Raw genomic sequence first — 23,740 nt, 5'->3', positions numbered from 1 at the left:
TCTAAGTGGCTCAGATAGAATTTGAACTCACGATCCTCAGCCCTTTCCTACCAAGTGCTGGGGTCGCCACCCTGCTCGGGGCTCATGACTACTTGCAGGGTGACTGTCGCATGTGTATTTTAGAGAGGCAGAGACTCACACACAGTGCTCACACAACCAATCCACGCCAGGGTCCGTGAGATTCAACCCTACACCCCGCAGGCATTGCACCATGGGTCTGCCCGCCTTTGTTCTCTCTGCCGATGGCTCAGTGGCTGATCGCTCTACAGCAGTGAGCACAGCCAGGGCTCCCATCGGACAGTGGTCTCTCAGTCATCAAAGCCTCGCTTCCTGAATTATATGAAAACTACATTTGGCAAATAATTTCAAGAAGAGAAAAACATTTGGACATTTATTTGGAGAAAGGGAAGAGAGCCCCCACAAAATGCACCCCTAAAATAAATAAAAAGTAATCCACAAGAGAAGTGTGGTCCAACCCATCTTCGAACTCATCTCTGACTGTGAGTTACTATGTCATGCAGTCGACCACTGTTGTTGTAAAATTATAAAAAGGACTGTCTTTTACCCCCACTAGATCTGTCACCACAGTGCCCTAAGATATCTGCTAGATATCTTGCCAGAAACACACATTCCCAACTCCGTGGCGGCCCAGTGTCTCTGCTGCCACACACTCTCCCAAAGTCAAATCACCACAAGAAAGAACACACAACACAATAACCTCTGACCTAATTGGTAAGATGTAATTGCCCACCCAAACATACAAAGCCCTGTACACATCCGTCCCTTAAGAATATTCATAACAGCCTGTAAAGGTACAGCGTGGAATTTTAACACCAGCCTCCATGTTCTCTTGGCGTCTTCCACTCCAGTCTCCTCCCATCTCCCATCCTTTCCGTTCCTGTCTCCTCCTCTTCCCTCAAACTTCTCTCCCACCCATCCTTCCTTCTTGTCCAATGACAGGCCTCATTCTATCTTGTACCTGCCTCACCTGTATGACATCATCCCAGAGACCAATCAAAGACCCAGAGTGTGGCTTCACCTCAGAGAGGAGAGGATAGAAACCTCCCAAGACAACAAGGCACAGAGACTGTCACCACTCTCCTGGCATCCTCTACCTCTTCTCGGAGGCTGAAGCCAGCACAATAAGTAAAGGGGACCAGTGCGATGATTCAGTGGGTGGCATTCTCCTCGCACTCCTGATGCCCTGAGTTTAATCCTCAGAACCTCCTGGAGGCGGAGAACAGAACCAATTCCAAAGGACAGGTGTGCACCCCTCCACAATGCAACAGTGTTTCCAAAAAGAATCAAACACAAATAAGATGGCTTTTAACGTTAAGAGAAGAAAAGCAAGCTGTGAAGTAGACTTGCAGAAGTCAGAGGCTACATCATGAGACAAAGGTAACTCTTGCTACTTCCAAATGAGACCAAGACCGGAGGATTAAAAAGGCGAGGAGACTGACCTTGACGTGGGCCACGTAGTGATGACACACCTCATCCATGCGGGTCAGCTGCAGCCTCTCCGAGACCTGCCCTGCAGTCTCTCCCAGCAACACAAAATAGACCCTGGGCAGCTGGCCCTTCTCCTTCTGTGCCACATCAGCCGTCAGATTGTAGTTCAGACCTGACAATAAATAAGGGACGGAGACGTCAGCAGAGATGGACACTCAGAGTTGAGACCACTCAGCCCCATAGTTCTGTGGAGACCCTATGCCCAGTTCACACGATATAGAAAACTTCCCTAGAGCCCACATCAAGGCCTTCTCAGGAGCCTGTAGTCAGCCTACGGAAGACCCAAAACGGTCTCTGTCTTTCCAAGGATTCTGCACATCAGGTGTACAGTTCACCCTTGTTCAAACTTCATGCCTTTGTGAGATGCCGACAGAACCACCCACATGTAATATATATATATATCTTTCAGCATGTGCAGGGTGCTGCTCTGACAGGCCAACATCACGGCAAGCCTGTCAAATGTAACTAGAAGGGACTAACATCATGGACGTGACTTTTATTTGACCATAGGATGCGATACAGGGAACAACTGCTTACAATAACTGCGTATCTCTCACAAAAGCCAGACCTTCTCCGACTGTATGTTACCCATGGATAATGAGCAGAGGGCACGCCAGACACAATGAGGTGTCAGCCAACACAGAGACAAAAAAAAGTCTACTGCTATGGAGCCCCTTACTTGGAAGTTGAGGTGCAGGCTGGGGATAGCTTTACTCTCAGGGTACCCATCCTTCTAACAAGACTTTGGCCATCATGGCTTCTACGTGGTGCTTTCTTCCTGAAAACTCAGCCCCTATACCGAGAGGACAATGCCAGGCAGCAGAGTGGCCTGCACCCAGAATAGAATACGAAAAGGAAGGAGGATGCTATGATGCGTGCCAGGTAAACGTGGTAGACCTCGTCTCCGTTACCCTGCAGTCTATGAGCAAACAGCCAGCAGTAGGCTTTACAAGGTAACTGAACTCCTGCATCAGCAGATCTATGGCACTGTTCTCTGTGGCAGGGGCCAGCCCCCCTCTGAGCCATTTTATTTCCTAACTCTTTTGTGGGTTCTGAGCTTATTATATTTTTTAAAGCCTTTTTAAAATGTATATGTGTATGTATGTGATTACAAGTGCTCTAGGATGCTAGAAGGGCCATCAGGTCTCCTGGGAATGGACATTCAGGCAGCTGCAAGCTGCCCAGCTTGGGTACTGGGAACCAAACGTGGGTCCTCTGGAGACTCCAATCACTGAGCCGCTTGTCTAGCTCCAGGAAGTATAGTTTTCATGGTGGAAGAACAATAATGTCTGCCTCTAGAAAGACCAGATGAGATAGCTGACCAGTGGGGAGGCCAACAAGGCACCCCAGGCCATCTCCACACACCCATCTGTCAGAAGCTGAGCCACTGAACGCCAATGCTTGGCCAGTGTTTAAGTGAGGTGAGGCCAACTCACAGGATTGACTGTGTCCTTAACAGCATCAAAGAGACCGAGACCAAGGGAAGCCTGAACAGGGAGAGAGAAAGGTGACTTGACAGCTGCCTGTGGCTGTGCCTCAGGGTATTTTTGCTCTATCTAATGGCTTCCCTGGACCCCTGCCATAGGATGGCTCCCCATCATGCCCAGATAGCAGATTCCTAGCAAGTGAAGGCTATGACACCCTAACTTGCACATCCCCACAAGCAGCTGGTTTCTAAGACAAAGCTGGGTCACCAGGAGGGACCCAGGGCATGGATCATTCCAGGAGATAGTTCTACTGTAAAGAAAAGAACATCTAGGGAAAGTGATCTAGTAGAGGAAACACGGGGTAGAAGCGCATGTTACAAGTGCATGTAGACCTCTAAGGCCTTGAAGAAGTCCTATTGGTCAGTTCACACAAAACCTTCATTTTTGAGACAAAGGGACCTGAGGCTTCAAAAGGGAAGATACTCAGTCCAGTCCAAGAACCATCTCCTGTTCAGCAGAATCAAGACTTGTCCAGATCTAGACTGGCTACTCCCACCACACAGTCTGAGAATGACTTAGTTCTTCAGCCTCACCTGACCTGAAACCTCTTATCCTTTGAATACAGAAGTGGCAGAACCAAGCAGGGTCAGACTCTAAGCCAATCTACTATTGAATTCAAGTAGCAACAACCCAGTGGTGTGGATGGTTACATTTAAATGAAGCGAGTTTCAAAATGTTATTTAGTAAGATTGTATCTAGAGATGCCCACTGCTGGGACAAAGTCAGAGGCTATGGTTAGCGCTGAATGGTCTTAACAGCCCTTTTCCTCTTGGCTACCAAATGAGGGCTCTCCACACTCCCAGGAAAAGGGAGCTGGAAGGGACAGCAGACCCTGGTGATCCAGCCAGATGAGCTCAGAGAGAATGGAAGGAACACAGGAAGACAGGGAGGGAGGTATGGACTCCAACTCCTCTTGGTCTTTTCCAATTTCCCTGTCTCCACTAAGGTACGTCTCTAATTCACGGTAGAAGTCAGGACACCAAGCAGCACCCAGCACTGGACAGCAGTTTCTTTGCTCCTGTGGTGCTCCACACTTCTAAGCATGCACAGAGCTGTGCAGGGCACTTTGCAAGCACCCACTGCTCAAAGTATCACTGTAGTCGCTATCGAAGATTCTAAGATTCATGGGGGTGGAGGTGGAGGGGACTGCGGTTCTGACAATAGAGCCACGGCTGAGACAATGGCTCTGCTCTGAGTGGGGCACGCGGGTGCCAACCCCTTAACCTAGCAGATTTTTTTTTCAATGTTCAAGTGCCTGGTCACAGACAGACCTGGTTATCCAATCGCCAAAAGTAATCATTTCCTTTCTAGAACTGCCTCCTTCGAGCTTGGTATGAAGTTTATCTGGACATTTTAAGTATGAAGGCGTTGATTCTAACATCAGACTCTCACTTCTAGAAACAAGCAAGATTCACCATGAAGAAACTCCTGAGTGAGGAGAGTCTGGGAGCCGCCAGAAGTAAAAAGAAACAGTCAACTCTGACGCCCTCTGCGCCAGGGGGAGCTTTAAATAGCTCCCACTCAAGTGCCCCACGCATGCGCATGCTAGGCTGGAGCCAATCAGATTGTTTGGGGTCCTAATGCAAGCCAGCTCTCAAGGAACCTGCCCAGGAGGATGCTGGTTCTGGTTAGCGCCGGTTCCCATAGCACATGACGCATCAAGTTCTTCCTTCTGGCAGTTTGTGTCTATGCCATGTCGAATGATGTCATGTGGTGGAAAAGCTGACCGTCTTGTCTTGCTTTTGCCTCCCCTCCCCTCCCTGCCCCAGAGCTGGTTCCCAAAGGCCCCCCACATGGGCTGGGGCGGGGAACGCCAGCTGTCTTGAATCAACTGGGGCTCTGCTCTGTCCCAGCCAACACCAAATCATTCCCAAATCTACATCAGAACAAGGTTTCAGCTGTGAAAGTCGGCTTGCGTCTCCTTCCAGCGTTACTCAGCTTCCCTCAGCGTGTCCCAGGAGAGGCGGGAAAGGGACATTTCCACTTCGCTAGCTTTTCTTAATTCTCTCTCTCTCTCTTCCTCCAAAGAATGCGATATTTACTTGGCAGTAATTAGTTTCTTAGGTAACCCCGTTTCTTCCATGACAAGGCTCGACACTTTGAAGAGGCTTTGAGAATATTCTCTTGGTGCATACAAGCATCTCTAACATTTGTGGGAGCCAGGTATCTGCTTCCAAGTGTATTCCTGCTGTGCTTGTGGATCGATCACCTGAGGTCCATCCTCAGGAGCTGGGATCTACAGCTTGTCTGCAGGCAGTAATAGGGCCTTTGTTCACGAAAAGCTATGCCAGGCTGTGTGTAAGCCAGGGAAATGTGACGGCAGAGGATCAGCGCGCAAAACAGAGGCTGGGGACACAGCCCCGTGGTTATAGAACTAGCAGAATGGGAAAGCTAACTTCATGGGGCTCACCCCTTCCTCCATCTGGTGCTAGTGCAAGCCCATGACCACCAAGACAACCGTATGGTCTACCTCGAGACACGGCCTATGGGTGAGGGGCAAATCGCTCTTGGTTACAGCACTCGATTCTCTTTTGTGGCTGTCAAGAGGCTCCAAGAAGCCACAGGCGGCCAAGGATGAAGTATCTGGGAATGCTCTCCGGAATGTGCCGAACTCTTGCTTGAAATTGCTTAGTGAAACATGGGACAAACCTGTTGGTGGGGCTGCCCGCCCGCTGCCAGAGTGGGAAGCCAGCCGGCACGCCACTTGGCACGTGTCTACAAGGGCAAGCGAGGAGACCTCCTCCCGTTAGAATGTGAGCCTGTGCTCTGTGCCCGGGGCTGAGCACGAAGTCTGGCTGAGCTTCTTCTCACTTTGCTGATCCAAGAGCCCAAAATAACACAGATGAGGCTCATTTCCCCACCTCCATGCTTCCAGAGTCCAGGGTGAGCACGGAGAACGGCCCCTGAGGCCAGTGCTCTCTGGAGTAGGAACATGGCTTTAACACTTCAGATCCCCCATGAACCCGGGTGCTTTCCTGCTGGATTATGAAGTCCCCAGTTCTCAGTTCCAAACCCACTGTCCACTCTGCTGTAACCCTGGGGTTGGGATCCCACAAACCTGTTTTGCCAACAGCTCCCTGAGAGGGTCTGCCAATAATAAGAGGGGAGATCGAGACAGGAGGCTGCAAGGCTCGGGGAGGGGGGGGGAGAAGGCCTTGCTCCTCCCTGCTTATTCATCTGCTTAACCAACAACCTTTTCTTTTTCATGGCCGTTGGCCCCAACAGTCATAAATCAACTTCATAGATTCTTCTCCAAGACCCAACACCCTCATTTCACTTCCTCAGGGGGGTGAGTAGCACCACCCCGTGTTCTCTGCTTAAAGATTTGGGTCCGAGTTGTACATGGTCTCTTCTGCAAACTCACAGGTTCCAACAAACCCACGGAAGGAGTCGACGGACTGTAACCTTGACTGGCCACCTGGAAGCTTGGTAAAACATAGGTCACCGTGTTCTACGTTCTCGTTCAGTTTAAGCGCACACAGCTAACTAGAAAGCTCGCAGGTGATACCACACGGCTGATCAGCCCGCTACTGGCTCAGTACCAGCCACAGCGCTTTTCCTCTGCAGTTAGCACTGCTTCCTCTCTGGCATGCTCAGTCCCTTCCAAGAAGAGTCAAATCCTCTTAAAATGTATACTGTGTCCATCTATTTCCTGGCTGGATTTTGCCTATCGCAGGGGCTGGGGCAGATTCACCCCTTATGGACACTGCATTTCTCATAGTATTCCCAGAAGTCACAATTGCCCCTCTACAGGCTGACCTTGATGCTCCTGCGATCAAGTGAGAGCTGAGATTTCCCATTGCTGAAGCAAGACTAAAGAGACAGTTGGTGTACATGCCCAAGCCCGATAGGCTCCAAGGACAAGAAGCACCAGCCCAAGGGACAGAACAGCTGCTCTGGCTCCTACAGCCGTCCTCCAAACAGGTCACGTGACTGAAGACCCATCAGATTGAAGCCACAGAAGATCCTATCCTTCAGGTATCCAGGTGGGGCTGCCAAATGCAGCCACCTGTTGGTGGACAACCCAGGATCCAGAGACCCTGAGTGTCCAAAAGACCTTTCCAGACAGGCATCACCGGGTAAACCACACACAGGATATCAAGGGTTCCACTGCCAAAATGGAAGTGGGAAGGAACACAGAGCCGTCAGCTCTGCATTCTGAATGCAGAGGTCCAGGAGATGTCCCTGGGTAGAGGCTCCTGTTTTCCTGGAAGATGCCTCATTCTTCCTCTACCTGGAGACTGGAGGTCTTCCTAGCTCTGTGGAACCAAGAGTCTCCTTGCTGACCTTAAGAGAGAGCGACCATGGGCCCTGGCCTATACAGCCCCAGCAGGCTGCCTCCCTCTCTGATGCCTATATAGCCAGAACAGCCTTCCATTCTCTCCCAAACTCCCCGATCCGCAGCCAGCTTGTTCTCTGGGTGGATGGCTCCACTTCTGAATGAGGTGTGCTTCATGTTCATGAAAATGACAGAAGAGAATGGGGCAATAGCTCAGGAACTCATTCCCTAAAGAGAAATAAACGAATGCCTACCCCCTCTCTAGAGGGGTCCAAGGGCCAGGCAAAGTCTGGAACAAACTGATCCCCTAGAGTGCAACTTGGAGAACCAACCAACTCCCATCAGGGAACCAGTGGGAATTTTGGGCTAACTTAAAGAGCATGAATGAAGGGTTCTTGCAGGAGTGTGGATGACTCTAGAACAGCCATTCTGGCTGTCACCCCAGCATAGATGACAACGTCCCCATAGCTGTATAGTCCTCTCCTCCCTAGTAACCTTCCACGGCCACACCAGCATGCCAGAGACCATAAGGCCAAGCAAAACTAGGGCAGAATGATATACAAGCAGCTGAGAGGTATGGGTTCAAGTGGCTGGAGTCTCAGGTGAGTCAAATGATCTCCCTCCTCGTCCTTCTATGAGGGAACAGACAACATCCCCCCTCCAGGGCCTTGAGTAGTCCCGGATGTTCAGATGGACGGTGGTGGTCCATCTTCCGGGGGGAGGATAACATCTTATCACAGACAAATATGGAACTTCTCCTTACTGCCCTAGCGATGTCAGCATCCTCCATGCCTGAATCTTAGTTCTTCCACGTGTGCACATACATGTGCTTCTGGGGATTGAACTCTGGGTCTCACACATGTTAAGCACTTTCTTTAAGACTCGGCTATAACCTGAGTCACAACCTGAGTGCTAAGTGGTAAAGACCTCTAGAGAGCTGCAGGGTACAAAGGGACATTTGCCTTCAATGACCCATGTGACAGAGGCTAGGGAAGTAACCTGAATGGAGGATGCACAGGGTGCAAACCACCCACCCCTGACCGCTGCCCAGGTGGCCCCTCACTGCCTGTGAGATGCATGACATAGACAGTTTGCCTTTCCCATAACCTTTCGATCCTTTAGGAGCAATGGTCAAGCTCAGATCCTCACAGATTTTTTTTTCCCTAGTGGTCTGTGAAAAGCTGTTGTGTGACTGTGGCCCCAGAAAGGGCCACCAGTTGAGGAAGCATAGGGGCTCCACCCCATCTCCTCACACAGCCCTGGAGTCTCACACTCTGGGCCTTCTCGTCCTTAAATTCGATTCTCCGTTTCTCCTCTGTAAAAAACGACACTTCACTTTCACATTCTCCAGAACAGGGATCAAGACTGTAAAAATGGTATCCACCACCACGTCAGGAGAGGAGCAGCGAGAACCCCCTACAGGCCTGCAGCACAGAGCTGTTTCCGGTGCAGGGTGCAGGTGGACTCGGGTAAATGGTTATCGAATGAGGATCAGCATGAACCATCGCTGGAATATCTTCTAGAGCTATAACATATGTGTGATGAAATTAAGATTCGGGGCTTGGGGGTATAGGTCTGTGGTAGTCATGACCACTGAGTTCCAGCATAATAATCACTTTCAGCATCCTGTGAAATGTTTGTTAATTGATTCTAATGACAATGATTGGACCAGATACTGTTTTTTCATTAAGACTGTGATGTCTCCACCAACAAGGGTGATAGAAAGACAACAGCAGCCAGAAGGTGCAGCTAAGTATGTTCCCCGACAACAGCTGTGTGAACTTAAAGGAGTCTCTTTGCAAATAAGCATTAGGTTTAATTGTAGAGTTTGTTCAATGCAGTTGACCGAGGTGACTTGCCAACGAGGTCGGTGGCATCTGCATGTGGACGGCTAGGATGGACGGCCTGAAGCCCAGCTGAGGGAACTGCACCTGTGGGTGTGGTTTGTGCAGGTTTGGGGGTTGTGCATAGGTGTGAACCCGGGAGCAGTGCTTCCCACACTTAAACTGCACACAAACCTCACACGGAAGTGGCCAGACTTAGCTACAGCTCTCAAGCCGACCCAGCCTCAGAGGGAGTCTCAACTGAGGCATGGTCCGGATCAGTTTGTCTTGGGGTCACGTCTAATGGAGAGGGCTCTTGATTGATGGTTCATTTGGGAGGGTCCAACCCCATGCAGGCAGCATGAACTGCATAAGCATACCGAGAGAATGGGCTTTTTCCCCGAACTCTCTGAGATGCCAGAGTAATGCCGCGCTCTTAAAAACCTAAGCCCTGGAAACCCTCACACCCCCATCCTGATGTCAGCTGTGTGCCCTGTGCCTGGTTGATGCTGCAAGCTTACTAGGGGGCCCTCCAGATTCCTATTGTCTTTTTATGTTAATGCATGGAGTGTTGCACGCAGAGGAGGCTCAGGCGCTCTGTCGCAGCAGCCCGCATTCCCCAAATACAAATCCTCACGTATTTGGGGAAAGAATGCTGGAGGTGGTCCTCGGTGTTACTTGTCCTAGAGCCGGAGGGTGTGTGAAATTTGAAATATGCAAATGAGCAGGGAAGAGCCTGAGGGGAGGGGTATCCAGTCCACCAGACCCCCTGCCTGCAAAGCCCACTGGGACACAAAGTGAGAGGGAACAACTTGGGTCACTGCTATCTTAGCAGCAGCTAAGACTGGTGAGTCCTGACTCCGTGACTCATTACCGATTTCTCCTGGTACGTTCTTGCCGTGGAATCGGAAGCACACCGTGACATTCAGGCAGTTCACAGGCTGCTGTCCATCGTGACACTGAGGTGCTGTGATGTTGATGGAGCCCGGCAGGAAGATGGAGACATCCACAGTGATGACCGGTCTGGCCCTGCAGGACACGGAGGGGGAGGGGAACCTGTTAAGTAGCAGCTCTCTCTCGAAACCAAACGCCAACTATACGGGCAGAATAGATCCCGGGCCTTCAGCCAGCATTTAATTAAAGAATGAAATGCCCCAAGAGGGAAAGGCCAGTGTGTTCTGTAAGTACTTTTTCTGGTTTTAAAAGTAGCACATTCCCTAAAATACTAATGGTTTGCTTCCCGGTAACAAAGGCAAGTTAGTTGTTAATGAAACACAGCTGGCTGGGGCTGTAAATGAACCACCAGATGCTGGGCGATTATTTAAAATTTCACCCAAGAAGTTCCACTTTCCATCTCGTTGGGGAGACACTGTGGAGAAGTTTCTACAACATAAGCCGGGGCTCAGGAGGTGGACGGAAAGTTGGGGCTCAGAGACTAGACGCAGAGCGGCTGTAGCAGCTTACTCCTGGAACCCCAGAACCCCACTAACTGAGCCAGAAGGATTTCCCGGAGTTCCAGGCCAGCATGGGTACCCAAGTGAACACTTGTATTAAGAAGCCAAAAAAAGGGTGGGGGGGAGAGACAGAGACAGACCGTGAGATGGAGAATACAGTATATAGCCAGTGACTTCTCCCCCATTGCCAGTGTGAGGTAGAACTTGGCAAACTTCTATCTTGTCCACTTGGCTAAATATCCTCTTTCATTTATGTCTCTCAACTCATTGAGAGTGCTCTAAAGAGAATTGATTAATGGAGTCCCAGCTGGTACCAGCAGAACACTTCGAGGAATCAGCCTGTCTGGCCTTAGGACAAAACGAAATCCAATAAACACAGCCCTCTCCCTGACATGACCACCGGCCCCAGCGCCTGATGGATGACCAGCAATGGATGACCAGCGTCCCTGGACTCCCCCGGGCACCAAGACAAAAGCTGAGACAGAAGTAGGCGTCTCTTTCCCATCTTAAACATCTGCTCAAGGAGGTGTCACCTAAGCTGTGGCTTGACCTTCTCCCCTCCAGGCCTCACAAAGAGACGCTTTCTCTCCTCTCAGGAGCCTGGCCTTCATGGCTCTGGAGTAACATGAGATTAAGAGGCACCAACAGCACGGGAAAGGTGTGTGTAAGGCTCAGCCGAGGTGCACTGGGGTGACAGGACGTGGGGACAGAGGATCAACCAACCCCAAGACAAGAGGACATTAAAGGAAAACCTGGGCTCATAATGCATTAAGAAGACACTCAGCATGCACAAGGGGACCCTGCTGTAGCTGTGTTTCAGAGACAGGAGGGTCAACAGAAGGGCGGTGAACTGGGGAACTCGGAGCAAATCTGGCTACAGGGCAAAAGGAAGTCCGGCAACACTAATGCCTGAAAGAAACCAACATCCTGGTCTCTTCATTTTCTTCTTTCTCCCTGGAAGATACTAGAACTACTTATAAAGGAGATCACCAACCACACTCTTGTCGGGGGGTACAAATGATGTCATGGTCAACTTCTTCACCTTGACGGGACCTGGAGTCACCATGAGAACGCTCGAGGGGGTTTCTAGATTAGGTTAAGTGAGGCAGGGAGACCCACCCTGGATGGGGAAAGTGCCAACTATGGGCTGGGGGTCTCAGTCTGAAAGGAAGAAATTAGCTGAGTAGCAGCGTTCCGCTCTCTCTGCTTCCTGACTACAGATGCAGTGTGACCATTGCCTCACACCCCTGCCTCCATGACTCCGAGTGGACCCTTAAACTAAGCGTCAAAATAAACCTTTCCTTCCTTGACTTGTTAGGCTTTTTCCCCAGGCATTTTGTTATAGCCAGCCATAAAGAGTAGGCAACAAAGAAGCTGAGGAACTGAATAAAATCCTGCTGCTGATCCCCTCACAGCCAGCTGGTCTCTTCCTGGAAGTCTCCCTACTTCTCCCTCCCCTCCCTCCTCCTTCCCCTTCCCCTCCCCATCCTCCGTGTGTGTGTGTGTGTGTGTGTGTGTGTGTGTGTGTGTGTGTGTGTGTGTGTGTGTGTGTGTGTGTGTGTGTGTGTGTGTGTGTTCCTGCACACGCTTGCATATGTGGTCTCAGCTTTGCTGCCTTACTAAGGAAAATAGCTACTATCTCTTTCTAAACCTGACCCCCAAGTCTGAAGCCCATCTCTGGGCAGAGGCACACAGAGGCAGAGATCAAAGTATCAAAGCTTCAGGGAGAGAGTAGGCTCCCTTCTATAATGATACCCTGGCGACCCCTGACCTGCCAGGCTGTGGAAAAGAAGATGAAAGGCAAGAGTCTATCCTTTTATCAGCTGGTCAGAAAGAAGGCGGGTCCCTTCCCAGCAAGCTCAGCTGAGTGGGATGACATAAGCAGGAGCAGTCCAGACAGAACTATTGTAGACGTATCCTGTGTATTGTATGGATGCATCACCTGTCAATTAAAAAGCCTACGGCCTATGGTTTAGGCAAGAAATAGAAGGCGGGACATCTGGAAGGCAGAAAGGATTCTGGGAAAGGGTAAGGCCTGGGAAGATGTGGGGAGATGGACACATGGTATCTAAGCACAGGTAACCAGCCACATGACAAATTGCAGATTAAAACGAATGGGTTATCTTGTTGTAATTCTAGTCCAAGAAGAGCCTAGATATATAGACAAGGTATTAGTAAGTATATTTTGAGTCTGAGTCTTACTTCTGAGAGCATGGGGCTGGGAGGAAGAACCAAGTGTAACTCCGACAAGCAGCTCGAAAAGCTCACAAAGGGTGGGCAAAGACCTCCTGCGCTCATCTCCCTCCAAGGTCTGTTACATCAGGTCTCTTTCGGCCTTTTTCTGTTTCCATTGTTGTTTCTGGATGAGGAAAGCATCTTTCCTAAGCCTCTCTGGTCACTTCCTCTGCTCCTTGGTGGCATAGCACCAGGCTCCTATCACCAGAGCACAGGACCAGCCCCCATGAGCAAACTTCCTGAGGGCAGAGCAGCTCACACTCCTAGGGCGGACCCCGCCTGCCACTCGCCAACCTCCCCCCCCCCACCAAGATAACAGAGGCAGAGAAGGGGGCACCCGAGGACAGAGCTGGGAGTGCCTTTAAGACTTCAAAGAAGTGGGTCATTAGAGTGCTTTTCCATGGCATAGAGGTCAAATCTTCACATGGTACTTCCAGGTAGATAGTAAAAGTGGACAGGGCAAAGTTTTCACGGGTGCTGTTCTAGTTTTCCTGGCAGGCAGGGAAGGGGCAGGCGAAGGCTGGCTATGAAACCAGCTGGGCTTTCCTCTGTCCAAGAAGCTCATCTGCGTCTACACAGATGAAGATGCTCGGTTAGGTTCTCTATTAGCCACAGCTCAAAGCTTCCCCAACCCCCAAGTGCGTCCCTCAGTGCCTGCAGCTACAGCAGACACAGAAGCTATCGGAGGGCATGCGCTTGCCTCTTAGCTTGTTTCGCCCCAAATCAGAAGAACTCCAAGTCTCGATTCCCTGAAACACTCTCCCTGAACCATCTCTGGATCCACGTACTCTGCAGCCCACCTTCAGGAACAATAGCCAAGACCCACTGTCCCCAGTCTCCTTCCCCCTAACCACAGCTGTGTGGCCCCTCACACACAATACGCCAAAGCTGCATCCGTCTATACAGTCACTGACCTGCCAGGACACGCCCACTGGTCCTTTCTGCTGAATGTGACACCACTGTGGCCCCAGACCACGTGACCCTGCTTTGTCCTACGGGTCCTTATCACCATCTGGAATATTTTTTAAAAAAAGGCTTGCCCTGATTTGCTTCCCTGTTGCTACAATAAACACCATGACCAAAAGCACCAGGAAGAGAAAGGGGTTTGCTTCAGCTTACAACTTACGGTGTAAGAAAAGCTAAGAGCTTGAAGCAGAAACCATCAAGAGTCACTTCTTATCAGCTTCTCCCTCGGGCTTGCTCAGCTAGCTTTCCTGTTCAGACCAGGCCCACTGGCCTCAGGGATGACGCCGCCCACAGTGGGCCAGGCCCTCCTATATCAATTGGCAATCAAGAAAGTATCTCACAGGGCCAATCAGACGGAAGCAATCCTTCCACCGAGGCTCTCTCTTCCCAGGTGTGTCAAGCTGACAACTGAGTTCACCACCACAAAGCCCCTCGTTCTTTACCCATAAGGCAGGTTAACAGCGATACGCACACCATGGGGTAGTTTAGAGGGCTAGAGGTCAATTTGTACTGTAAGTCCAAGACACGGGTAGGTCTCAGAAACATCGAGTAGGGCGGAAGAACTCGGGAATTAGAATGCATGTGGTGGGGCTCCGCTTATGTGGAATCCTGGAATAGGCGAAAGTGACCTGAGGTGACAGGAACCACAGCAGTAGATGCATTTAGGACATAGGAAGGCTGGTGAGATGCCTGGTAGGTAAAGCCCTTGTCATGCAAGCCAGGGGACTTGAGTTTGCCTCTCAGAACTCATGTAAGGGTAGAATCTAGTCCTCAACATTGTCCTAATGTGCACCTCTCCAACACAATAACAATAAGAAATAGCATTCAACAGCACAAGGAAATGTGCAGGGTGGCAGAAATGGACTTTTGTCTTGATGGTGGTGTAGTTCATGTGGGCATGTGCACCAGTCTAAGGTCATTGAGCTGTATGCTCGAACTGGTACATTTTGCTCTACACAAATTGTAATCCAAGAAAGAAGGAAAACATATCATGAACATAGCTGTGCACTGCACGGCGGTGAGTACAGACCATAGGAATCATGGCAGTCCTTAGATGGCACCGCAGAGCGAGGTCATAGCTGCTAAAGTGTGCTGTAAGTGCACACTGTTAAACTCAGCCATGATGAAATTACCTACAGCCAAGTGCAGGACTGCACATAAAATGCTCGTGCCTGGTGCACAGGAGGTGTCCATCGAGGTTATCTGCACCACCATCTACTTCCATAGGGCTCTCTGGCTAGAATCAAAGACCCCAGGACCAGGTCTGTCACGTTCTCGGTCCAGCCTCTAGCATTGAATACATGCATAGTTTCACGCCAACAGAGCAGCGTGTGTAAGCTGAGAGAGTGAGGGCATGGACTTTTGCGATGGCCTCATCCCCATCCGCCTCTGACGGTCCCTTGGGCTCACTGTTGTCTAGCAGTGGGCTCCTCGCTACCTCACCCATGCACGGTCTTCCTGGCATTCCACCTCACCAGACTCGACCTTCTGCCCCATGCTGGAGTCTGGGGTCTCCCGTCCACAGTGAGGGCAGCTCACTTAACAATTGAACCCATGGAGCAGAGAGATGAACAGAAGCTCCTTTGGGTTGGGAGCTCCCAGGGGAAGAAAGATGAGGTCCCAGCACTGAGAGGGGAAGTGAGCATCATCTCCCACCCTAACCCAGAAGCTATCTCAACTCATTGCAAAGAAAAACTTAGTTTTCTCCAACAGAGTCTCTGTGATTATATGAACCACAGGTAAGGGTATATCGTACCCGCAATAGATGACAATGTAAAATCATCTTGATGGAATTTTCAGAAACTTTTTTTTCCTCATAATGCTTTGTTTGAACTTTTTTTTCCTTTTTACTTTTTCATTTATCTATTATGGTTTCCGATTCTGTGGGTTTTCTGGATTGCCTGTGTTGCTTGTGGTTTTTTCTTTTTGTCTTAAATACTGAGTATGTTTTCTTTTTATTTATTTTGTTTTAATCTCTCTGTCTTCTAAGGAGAGGAAGAGAAAGAAGGCCTGGGGTTGGATGGATGGGGAAGATCTGGAAGGAGATGAGAGAGCAGAAACAGTGATCAGAATATATTATAGAAACGAGAATTTATCTATTTAAAAAATGATAAAGTTTAAAAGACAAGCAATGCCTTTAATCCCAGCACTTGAAAACCAGAGGCTGTGGCTCTCGTGAGTTCGAGGCCAGCCTGGTCTAAAGCGTGAGTTCCAGGACAGCCGGGGCTGCACAGAGAAACCCTGTCTCGAAAAACAAACCAAAACCAAACAACAACAAAACCAAACAGGTGCCTTGGGTATCAAGACAGCTGACTGCACCATAGAAGCCGGAGGATGTGTTTCCTCTAAGAGGGACCCTGAGGACCACGACGAGCTGTCAGGTCACTGTGAGGGGACTACAAGCCTCACATGGTACCACTGCAGCTCCCCCCAGCACAGCCCTCCACCATGGCCTGGCCCAAGAGGAAAGCCGCCTCGCCAGAGACTAGGGAGGGAAGAGCGGAAACCGAGTCACGAGGGTGATAATTTGAGGAACCAGGGAGGTCTGACGTTAGCATCTGAGGAAGGCATTGCTCTCCTCAACACTGCAGGGCTTCTGGGTAGATGATACAAAACCGGGAAGCGGAATGTTAGAAAGTCACATTCAACCATATCCACCTAAGACTAGCTCTTCTTCCTACCAGGCAGTCACACACTATCAACCCACAGCTTGAGGGAAATACTCCTGTTGTTGTCTTTGGCAAAGGGAAATCCTGGAACAAAGGGGTCGAAGGGCTTGCCCAAGAAGCTCCGCCTAGAAGGGCAGAGGTAGGGCTTGAACTCACGATGACAACGCCTGCCCTCCAGGTCACACCCAACTCCAAGGTTATTCTGGCAGTCTGGAGCTGCCTAGAGGTCAGCTGATTCTCTCCTGTGGGGTACGTCATCCAAGAGGAGAGCATGTCCCTCTGGGGAGGCCCGGGGAAGCTAAATTCAAAGCATCTGCAGTGGAGGGCTACACGGGCTCTGGATCCCTTCCAGCTATAAAACCGGAGCAGTTTATTTTAGAACATTCTGCATCGAGTTATTAACAAAACTGTTGGCTCCCACTCCAAAGCAAAATTCTGCTTCCTCTGACTCACTCAGGCCCAGATACTTAAGATGCTACATGGGTATCTTCAGTGCTCAGTGCTTTAACGTGGCCTGGCCCTAAGCACATGCCCCTCACCTCTGCTGCGCTAGTGAACAGACAGGAGGAGGCTCCTGGTCCCTGCGGTTGAGGACTGAGTGATGGTCCTGGTTGTAAAGATAAAAGCCTAGCCTGGATGGGGTTCCCCAGAGCTTTGAGTGTCTGGTGCTTACAGGAAACAAGAATGTTTATACAGTAGGTCGACAAAGGGGGGGTGGTCGTGACCAAAGGCAAACAACCCTTGGATTAGGGTTTGGGTTACCCGAAACCCTGTGGTGGTGCCCTGGAAAGCTCTCAACTCCCTATAAGCTAGTCAAGGCACACGCTCTGGAGCTCCGTGGTAAAGACTGTGGTAAAGAACGGGACTGAGAGAATAAAGGTAGCAGTCCTGTGTGAGCAGGGCCTTCAGCCTGCAAGGAGTAGGGAAAGAAAGAGTGGACTGATAGAACCTGTCCCAGCCCTCCCAACAGAGCTCCAGCTGTTGTTGCTCATGAAGAACACGGCCCCTGCAGCAAGAGTCAGACATCTCACCTGAGGAGAACCACGCTGTCGGACAGGAAGGCTCCGATGGTGACATCTGAGAACAAGAATTCACAGACTCAGAACCTTGTGGAAACCAGCCCCAGCTGCCCTCTGGCCCGGCGCCACCGTGACAGAAACCCAGCCTTGTGGTCAGAGAGTCTTCCCTACTGCTGCTGTCTGTCTGTGTAATGACTTTGTAAGAATTACAGCCACATGGTCTTAAGTGGCAGCCAGCCACACGTGTTGGGTACGGGGGCCAGGATGTGTAAAACGCATCGCAGATTTTGAAGACCTAATTTTTAAAAATTGACTCCTTAGTAACTTTTATATTAGTTATACGTTAAGACGGTAAGATGTTGGCTATATTGGACTACAGGTCGTGAAAATTAACTTCGTCTTGTCTGCGTATATCTCTCTGTAGTTACTAGCGTATACTGTTATATGTAAATACACCCTTAAGCAATGATCAAGCTTTAATCACTAAGCAACCGCAGATATGATTTTATTGGGATATATAGTTTACTGTAATCTGTGTGGGGTGGATAACTTTTTGGTGATTGGAAAGCACATCCTTTGCCAAGAATCTGGGGGTTCCTAGCAAGACTCTGTATCAAGGAGTTTCTTAGGCAGAAGCCCCCCTTCTGCCGGGAGAACAACTGTTAACTAAACCGAGAACCTATCTTCTCTCGCACACCTATCTCCACTTATCTGACACAGTTTTGAGAAGAGGGGCTCACCAGGGTAGCCATTTCCATCCATGTCAATGCCCCCCGATATGGACTGCCCAAACATCCGTAGGGTCGGGTTTATCTTCCTCCCAGACAGCTTCTGAAACAGACAATAGAAACGTGGAGTCACGGGAGGGCAGTTAGGAGCTGCTGGAACCCAGCTTCCTCAGGGCACTGGGTCTGAAGTTATTGAAAGAAAAGACGCCGTCAGTAGAAATCTGGCCAGAGGTCTGCAGTAGGTACTTGAAGATCACACACTTCCTGATTCTTGCTTGCCTTGGCCAGATGTCTTCGTTTAAAGCTCTGCCTGGGTTTGGTGCCAACAAACTGTCTATCAGCACTCGATCTTAAAGACTGGTTTTGTTTTTTACACTCATTCATTTGTGGACATGGCTTGCTAAAGCTGCAGTACACATGTGGAGGGCAGAAGATGACCAGAAAGAGCTGGTTCTCTCCTTCGTCGTGTGGGTCCCGGGAATTAACTGTAGGTTGTCAGGCTTGGCAGCAAATGTCTGTACCTATTGAACCATCTCACCGGCTCATGTGTGGTTTTGACGAGTTCAAGACAAATAGAGGCTGGGTTGATTTTCCTTGCGTGTGTGTGTGTGTGTGTGTGTGTGTGTGGGGTGTGTGGTGCATGTGTGTGTGTGTGTGGTGTGTGTGTGTGTGTGTGGGGTGTGTGTGTGTTGTGGGGTGTGTGTGGGGTGGGATGGGGGGGGGTGTGGGATGGGGTGTATGTGTATGTGTGTGTTATGTGTGTGTGTGTGTGTGTGGTGTGTGTGTGTGTGTGTGTGTGTGTGGGTGTGTGTGTGTGTGGTGGGGTGTGTGTTTGGTTTTGGTGTTTGTGTGTGGGTTGTGTGTTTGGTGTGTATGTGTGTTTGGTGGTAATGTGTGTAGTGTGTGTGGTGTGTGTGTATGTGTGTGTGTGTGTGTGCGTATGGTATGTGTGTAGTATGTGTGTGGTGTGTCTATGTAGTGTGGTGTGTGTATGTGGTGTGTGTGTGTGTGTGTGTGTGTGTGTGTGTAGGTTAGGGGACAACCTTGTGTAGATCCTCAGGTGCTGTCTACCATTTTTGTGTTTGTTTCTTTTTTAAGGCAGTGTCTCTTAATGGTATGAAACTTACCAAGTGGTCTAGTCTGACTCCTGCAACACGCCCAGTGATCCTACTGACCCTTTGTCGCTAGTGCTGGGATACAAGACAGGCAAGCACTTCAATGACTGAGCCATCCCCCTTACCCTTTATGTCTCCTTTGCTTTGACCCAGGCATAACTGGTTGAGATGCTGGGAGCATCCTTCCCTCCTATCTGTTACTCAGGTACTAACTGTTGCGTTTGCCTCCCCTAAGATGGACAGGCCACTAACGTATCCAGCTGGAAAGACATTCATGTGCGAACTTCCCCTCCAGCCAGTCAACCAGGAGGCCTACAGACTCCTGAGCTTCATGACTCAACAGCTTGACCTGGTGAATCTAGAACTGCATGGTGCCGAGCCTCTGAGAAAGTACAGGGAGGGAGTCGGCCACTTCTCCTGAAAGGCATTCCTCAACCCACATGTCACATTCACAACTGTCCTACCATGTCCCATCTTATACTCCATTAACTTCATCAGGACAGAAGGCCTAGTTCGGGAATAGTCGTTGGGTCTGGGGAACCTGGTAAAGCACTTGACTTGAAGCACAAGAACCTGAGATCTGGCTCCAGCATCTATATAAAAAGCCAGATATGGTGGAGTGTGTTTGTAATCCTAGCATGGGGAGCCAGGGACAGGGGTGCCCTCCTCCCTAATCACAGGACTGCAGGTCTATTAGAGACCCTGAGTCAAAGGTTGTGGACAAAGGTTGTAGCTGAGAATGACGTCTGAAATTGTCCTCTAGTTTCATACGCACGTGTCCACATGCACACACACACACATCTTAATAAAGAACACAGGACTGGAGAGGTTGCCTAGTGGTTAGAGCACAGTGCCCTCCCCGAGGCTCTGAGTTTGGTTTCCAGCACCGGCATTTGGATGTAACTGCCTGCGATTCCAGTTCAGGGTAGTCCAGCACCCTCTTCTGCCTCCTTAGTGACTTCATTTGCTGCACTGCACAGACAAACACAAACGCACATAATTTAAAAAAAAAAAAAAAAAGATGCGGGGTTGGGGATTTAGCTCAGTGGTAGAGCGCTTGCCTGGCAAGCACAAGGCCCTGGGTTCGGTCCCCAGCTCAAAAAAAAAAAAAAAAAAAAAGATGCTTTTAACAAAAGAATACTTGTCACACCGCCAGTCCTTGTCCCACAGAAGCTATCCGTTCCCATTCCTGTGGTACTTGTTGAGCCAAAAAGTCTCGTTTTCTGAGATCTGATCAATTCTGCCCTTTCTTCTGTCCACCTTGTCTTAGTTAGCTCTTTGTCTACGTGATTAAAAAAAAATTGACCAAAAGCAGCCCAGGGAGGAGCGGGTTTATTTCCATTTACATATTATGATCCATCACGGAGGAGAGAAGTCAAGGCAGGGGCTTGAAGTAGAAACCAGGGGGGGATCAGTGCTTTTCAGCTTGCTCTCTCTGGCTTGATTGGCTAGTAGACAGACCAGGTCCACCTACTAGAGGTGGCCCCGCCCACAGTGGCCGGCCTTTCCTACATTACCTAGCAACCAATCTAATGGCGGCAATTCTTCAGTAGAGTTTCTCTCTCTCCTGGTGACTGTACATTTGTATCAGGTTGATTACCTGAAGCAAACTGTCCTGTAGTAAAGCCCACAACAGAATCACGTTCACAGACACCCGGGGGCTCGCTCACTCTGCCTTTCTTTCTCTGTAATGAATCACACTGTGGGGAAGCCCTGGTGGGGCTGGGGGCGTGTCCTCGCGCTCTGCTGAGTAGATAGGATATCCTCTGCCCTCAGCGGCTGATAACTACAAGGAACTATCCCAGAGATGATCTAAGACAGCTTGCCATTTTCTGTTAAGGCAGTCGACAGGAAATGTGTGAGCATCAAAGGACAGCTCAGAGCCCTGTAGGCAGTACTTCAGAAACACTGCTTGTTAACAGGCTCGGCCACACATCCCACATGGCTCTGTCTAAACAAATGTGTGTGTATCTGAGAAAAACCCACACTTTGAAGCTGTGCATCTCGGCTCTGGAGGCCAAGAACACTGGAAGCAGCTTGCTGTGGGTTCTTGTTTCTTGGGTACACTGTGGCCCGGAGCCGGGGAGAGTGAGGGGTGGTCCGTTTGGGGGTGGCGATGCAGACTTAAGTTATCCACTGACATCTGCAGGCCATTATGCTCTAAAGCCAGGAAGATAAGTCTGCACGGTGCTAATAACTGTAAATGGAAACCAGGAACTGTGGGAAACCTCCGCTTGACCAGGTTTATATGCAGCGTCTGTTAGGGCAAGGGAAAGATCACAGGGGCCGCCACGACATGCCTGGGGGCTCTTGGGTTGAGAAAGGCATCTAAAGATCTTAAAATCAACACTTTTCATGGTAACCCCGAGGAGGCGGCATGAGTTAGAGAGGGACGTGGGAGGAGTCCAGGCTCTGATCTCACAATTTCTCCGGCAGAAATAATACTAGTTGGGGCCAAAGAAAAGCGACCCTGTTGCCTAGATTCATTCCTGATTTCTTCCTCCAGTTCTTAAACACAATGCCCTCTCTGTCCAGTATCCGGGCCCGGAAGAACCTGTCATTAAGGGATTGTTTTTCCCTTTTAAATCGTTGGCCTTATCATATACATATTAGCAAGCTTAGAAAAGTGTGATCATAGCTGTTTCTCTCTTTCTCATTCTCTCTCCACCCTTTTTTTTTTTTTTTTTAAGAGCTCGAAACTGCTTCTCTCTGTGCCGGCTAAGCAAGTCAGGGTGCGTGCTGACAAAGGCACCGTTTCCAGACGCCAAGTGTGGCTTCCTACTAGACGCTCCACACTGACCACAAATGCAGCTTTCTGCAAGGGTCCCACCCAGCAACCAAACAAAACACTGGAGAGCCACGCCAGAGGGGAGGCAGGGGCTCCTGCAGGTGGCCCCTCTGTGTGATTAGCTTCCAAGGTCCAGGCCCAAGCTTCCAGGAGGATGTGTGGAGAATGACCCTCCCCCTTCACTCCCCACCCCTCACCCCCACCTGAGGACTCGCTCCTTAGATGACATCACGAGGACAGAGCATCCCTGACCCAAACCACGCAGGCAGCACTCTGCTTCCAGCTTCTAATGAAGCTGTTGGAATCACCTAAAGTTTGCCGTCTCCATGGTTACTTGTATCTAGTGACAGAAGGGCAGTCTGTGTGGATGGATGGCCCCAGGAAGTGTGTGTACTTCGAGGCAACACAAGTCCTCATATCTGTAGGTTTCCCCATGGGACTCCCTTGGGCAGACCTTTTTTTTCCAAAATGCAGTTGAGGGAGGAAGCTACTCGGGGCAAATTCAATACCCTCTGCGGGGCTCATCAGAAAGCCAGTGGCTAGGAAGTGTATCCACCTCACACCGGTGTTAGAAGGATTCAGGGTGGAGAAATGACAGGCTCTCTGGCCATAGCTCCTCCTCCTCTCCGTGAATCTCTCTAGGGATCTTTCCCTTGGTTGAGGGCAAGCACTGAGTAAGCAGGTGTTGGCAGAGAGAAAGAGCCTAGGGTTAGCAAGGCCCCACCTTCTAACTCAGATTTGCTGCCAGGACTTTCACGCATGTGGACACTGTGTCTCCAGGGCTGGGGAGTTGCTCTAAGGCAAAAAGAGCACTTACTGCAGGACGTGAGACCTAAGTTCTAATTCTCAGGGGCCACACAGAAAGCCAGGCATGCCACATGAGCTTGGACGGGGACACAGGGACAGGGAGATGGCTGCTGGGCCTTTAAAAGCACCAGCCTAGCTGTAGTGTCTCAAGGGAAGGAAGGAGAGAGCCATAGACTGGGGCACCTCATACCCTCCTCCTGCGTGTGTGTATCACACATGTGCACATGCTCCTAACACAGAACACGACACACACACACACACACACACACACACACACACAAATGAATAAATAAATAAGTAAATAAATAAATGAAAGTGAAAGAGATCGTAGCCCCGTTTACACATGCGTCCTAAAATACAAACCTTGGTGGGCAGAGCAGGTCCTAGACGACCCCTGACTGATGCCACTCTGCATGGGTTGGGCGTAGCACTTCCAAGACACCCAGAGGCCTGGGGTGACTAAGAGAAGGAAGTGGTGGAGAGGTGGAAGAGACAGAGAAGCAGAAGGATGTGGGCACAGTGAGGAGAGCAGAACAGGAGACTACAGGGCAGTGGGGAACAGCCTGATGTCAGTAGCCGACAATGCCACTTAAGGCCATGGTGGGGTCCTGGGCTGTGCTGACACTAGGGCCATGTCTGGGTCCACGGCCCTGCAGTAGCAGAGGTCTGTTACCACCGAAGGCCAGGTGGACATGCCTGCTCTGGGCTGCTACCTGGGGCCGTGTTAATATCTGTAGAGCTGTGGCACTAGGGGGAGCAGGCCCAGTGCCTCACCCAGGAAGCACAGCAGAGCTGGCCTGGTTCTAGGAGTTTCGGGTGAGCTAGCCTAAGTGCATGAGAATCTGAGAGCTGGCCCCCTTC

General features: G+C 50.1%; 1 protein-coding gene across 1 annotated transcript in view; it reads right to left on the bottom strand.

Annotated features, from left to right (window-relative positions):
* The window catches only part of Itga9 (integrin subunit alpha 9), a 293,447-nt gene that overhangs the window by 200,928 nt on the left and 68,779 nt on the right, over nucleotides 1-23,740 (bottom strand). Inside the window, exons 12-15 of the mRNA XM_032911092.1 lie at nucleotides 18,182-18,272; nucleotides 17,454-17,499; nucleotides 9,973-10,127; nucleotides 1,461-1,621 (exon numbers count right to left, since the gene is read on the bottom strand). Of these exons, the coding sequence (XP_032766983.1) occupies nucleotides 1,461-1,621; nucleotides 9,973-10,127; nucleotides 17,454-17,499; nucleotides 18,182-18,272 (453 nt within the window). The remainder of the gene's footprint in view (nucleotides 1-1,460; nucleotides 1,622-9,972; nucleotides 10,128-17,453; nucleotides 17,500-18,181; nucleotides 18,273-23,740) is intronic.

This window comes from Rattus rattus, chromosome 8 (assembly GCF_011064425.1).
Source record: "Rattus rattus isolate New Zealand chromosome 8, Rrattus_CSIRO_v1, whole genome shotgun sequence".
Lineage (NCBI taxonomy): Eukaryota > Metazoa > Chordata > Mammalia > Rodentia > Muridae > Rattus > Rattus rattus.
This window is presented reverse-complemented; position numbering and strand designations above follow the sequence as displayed.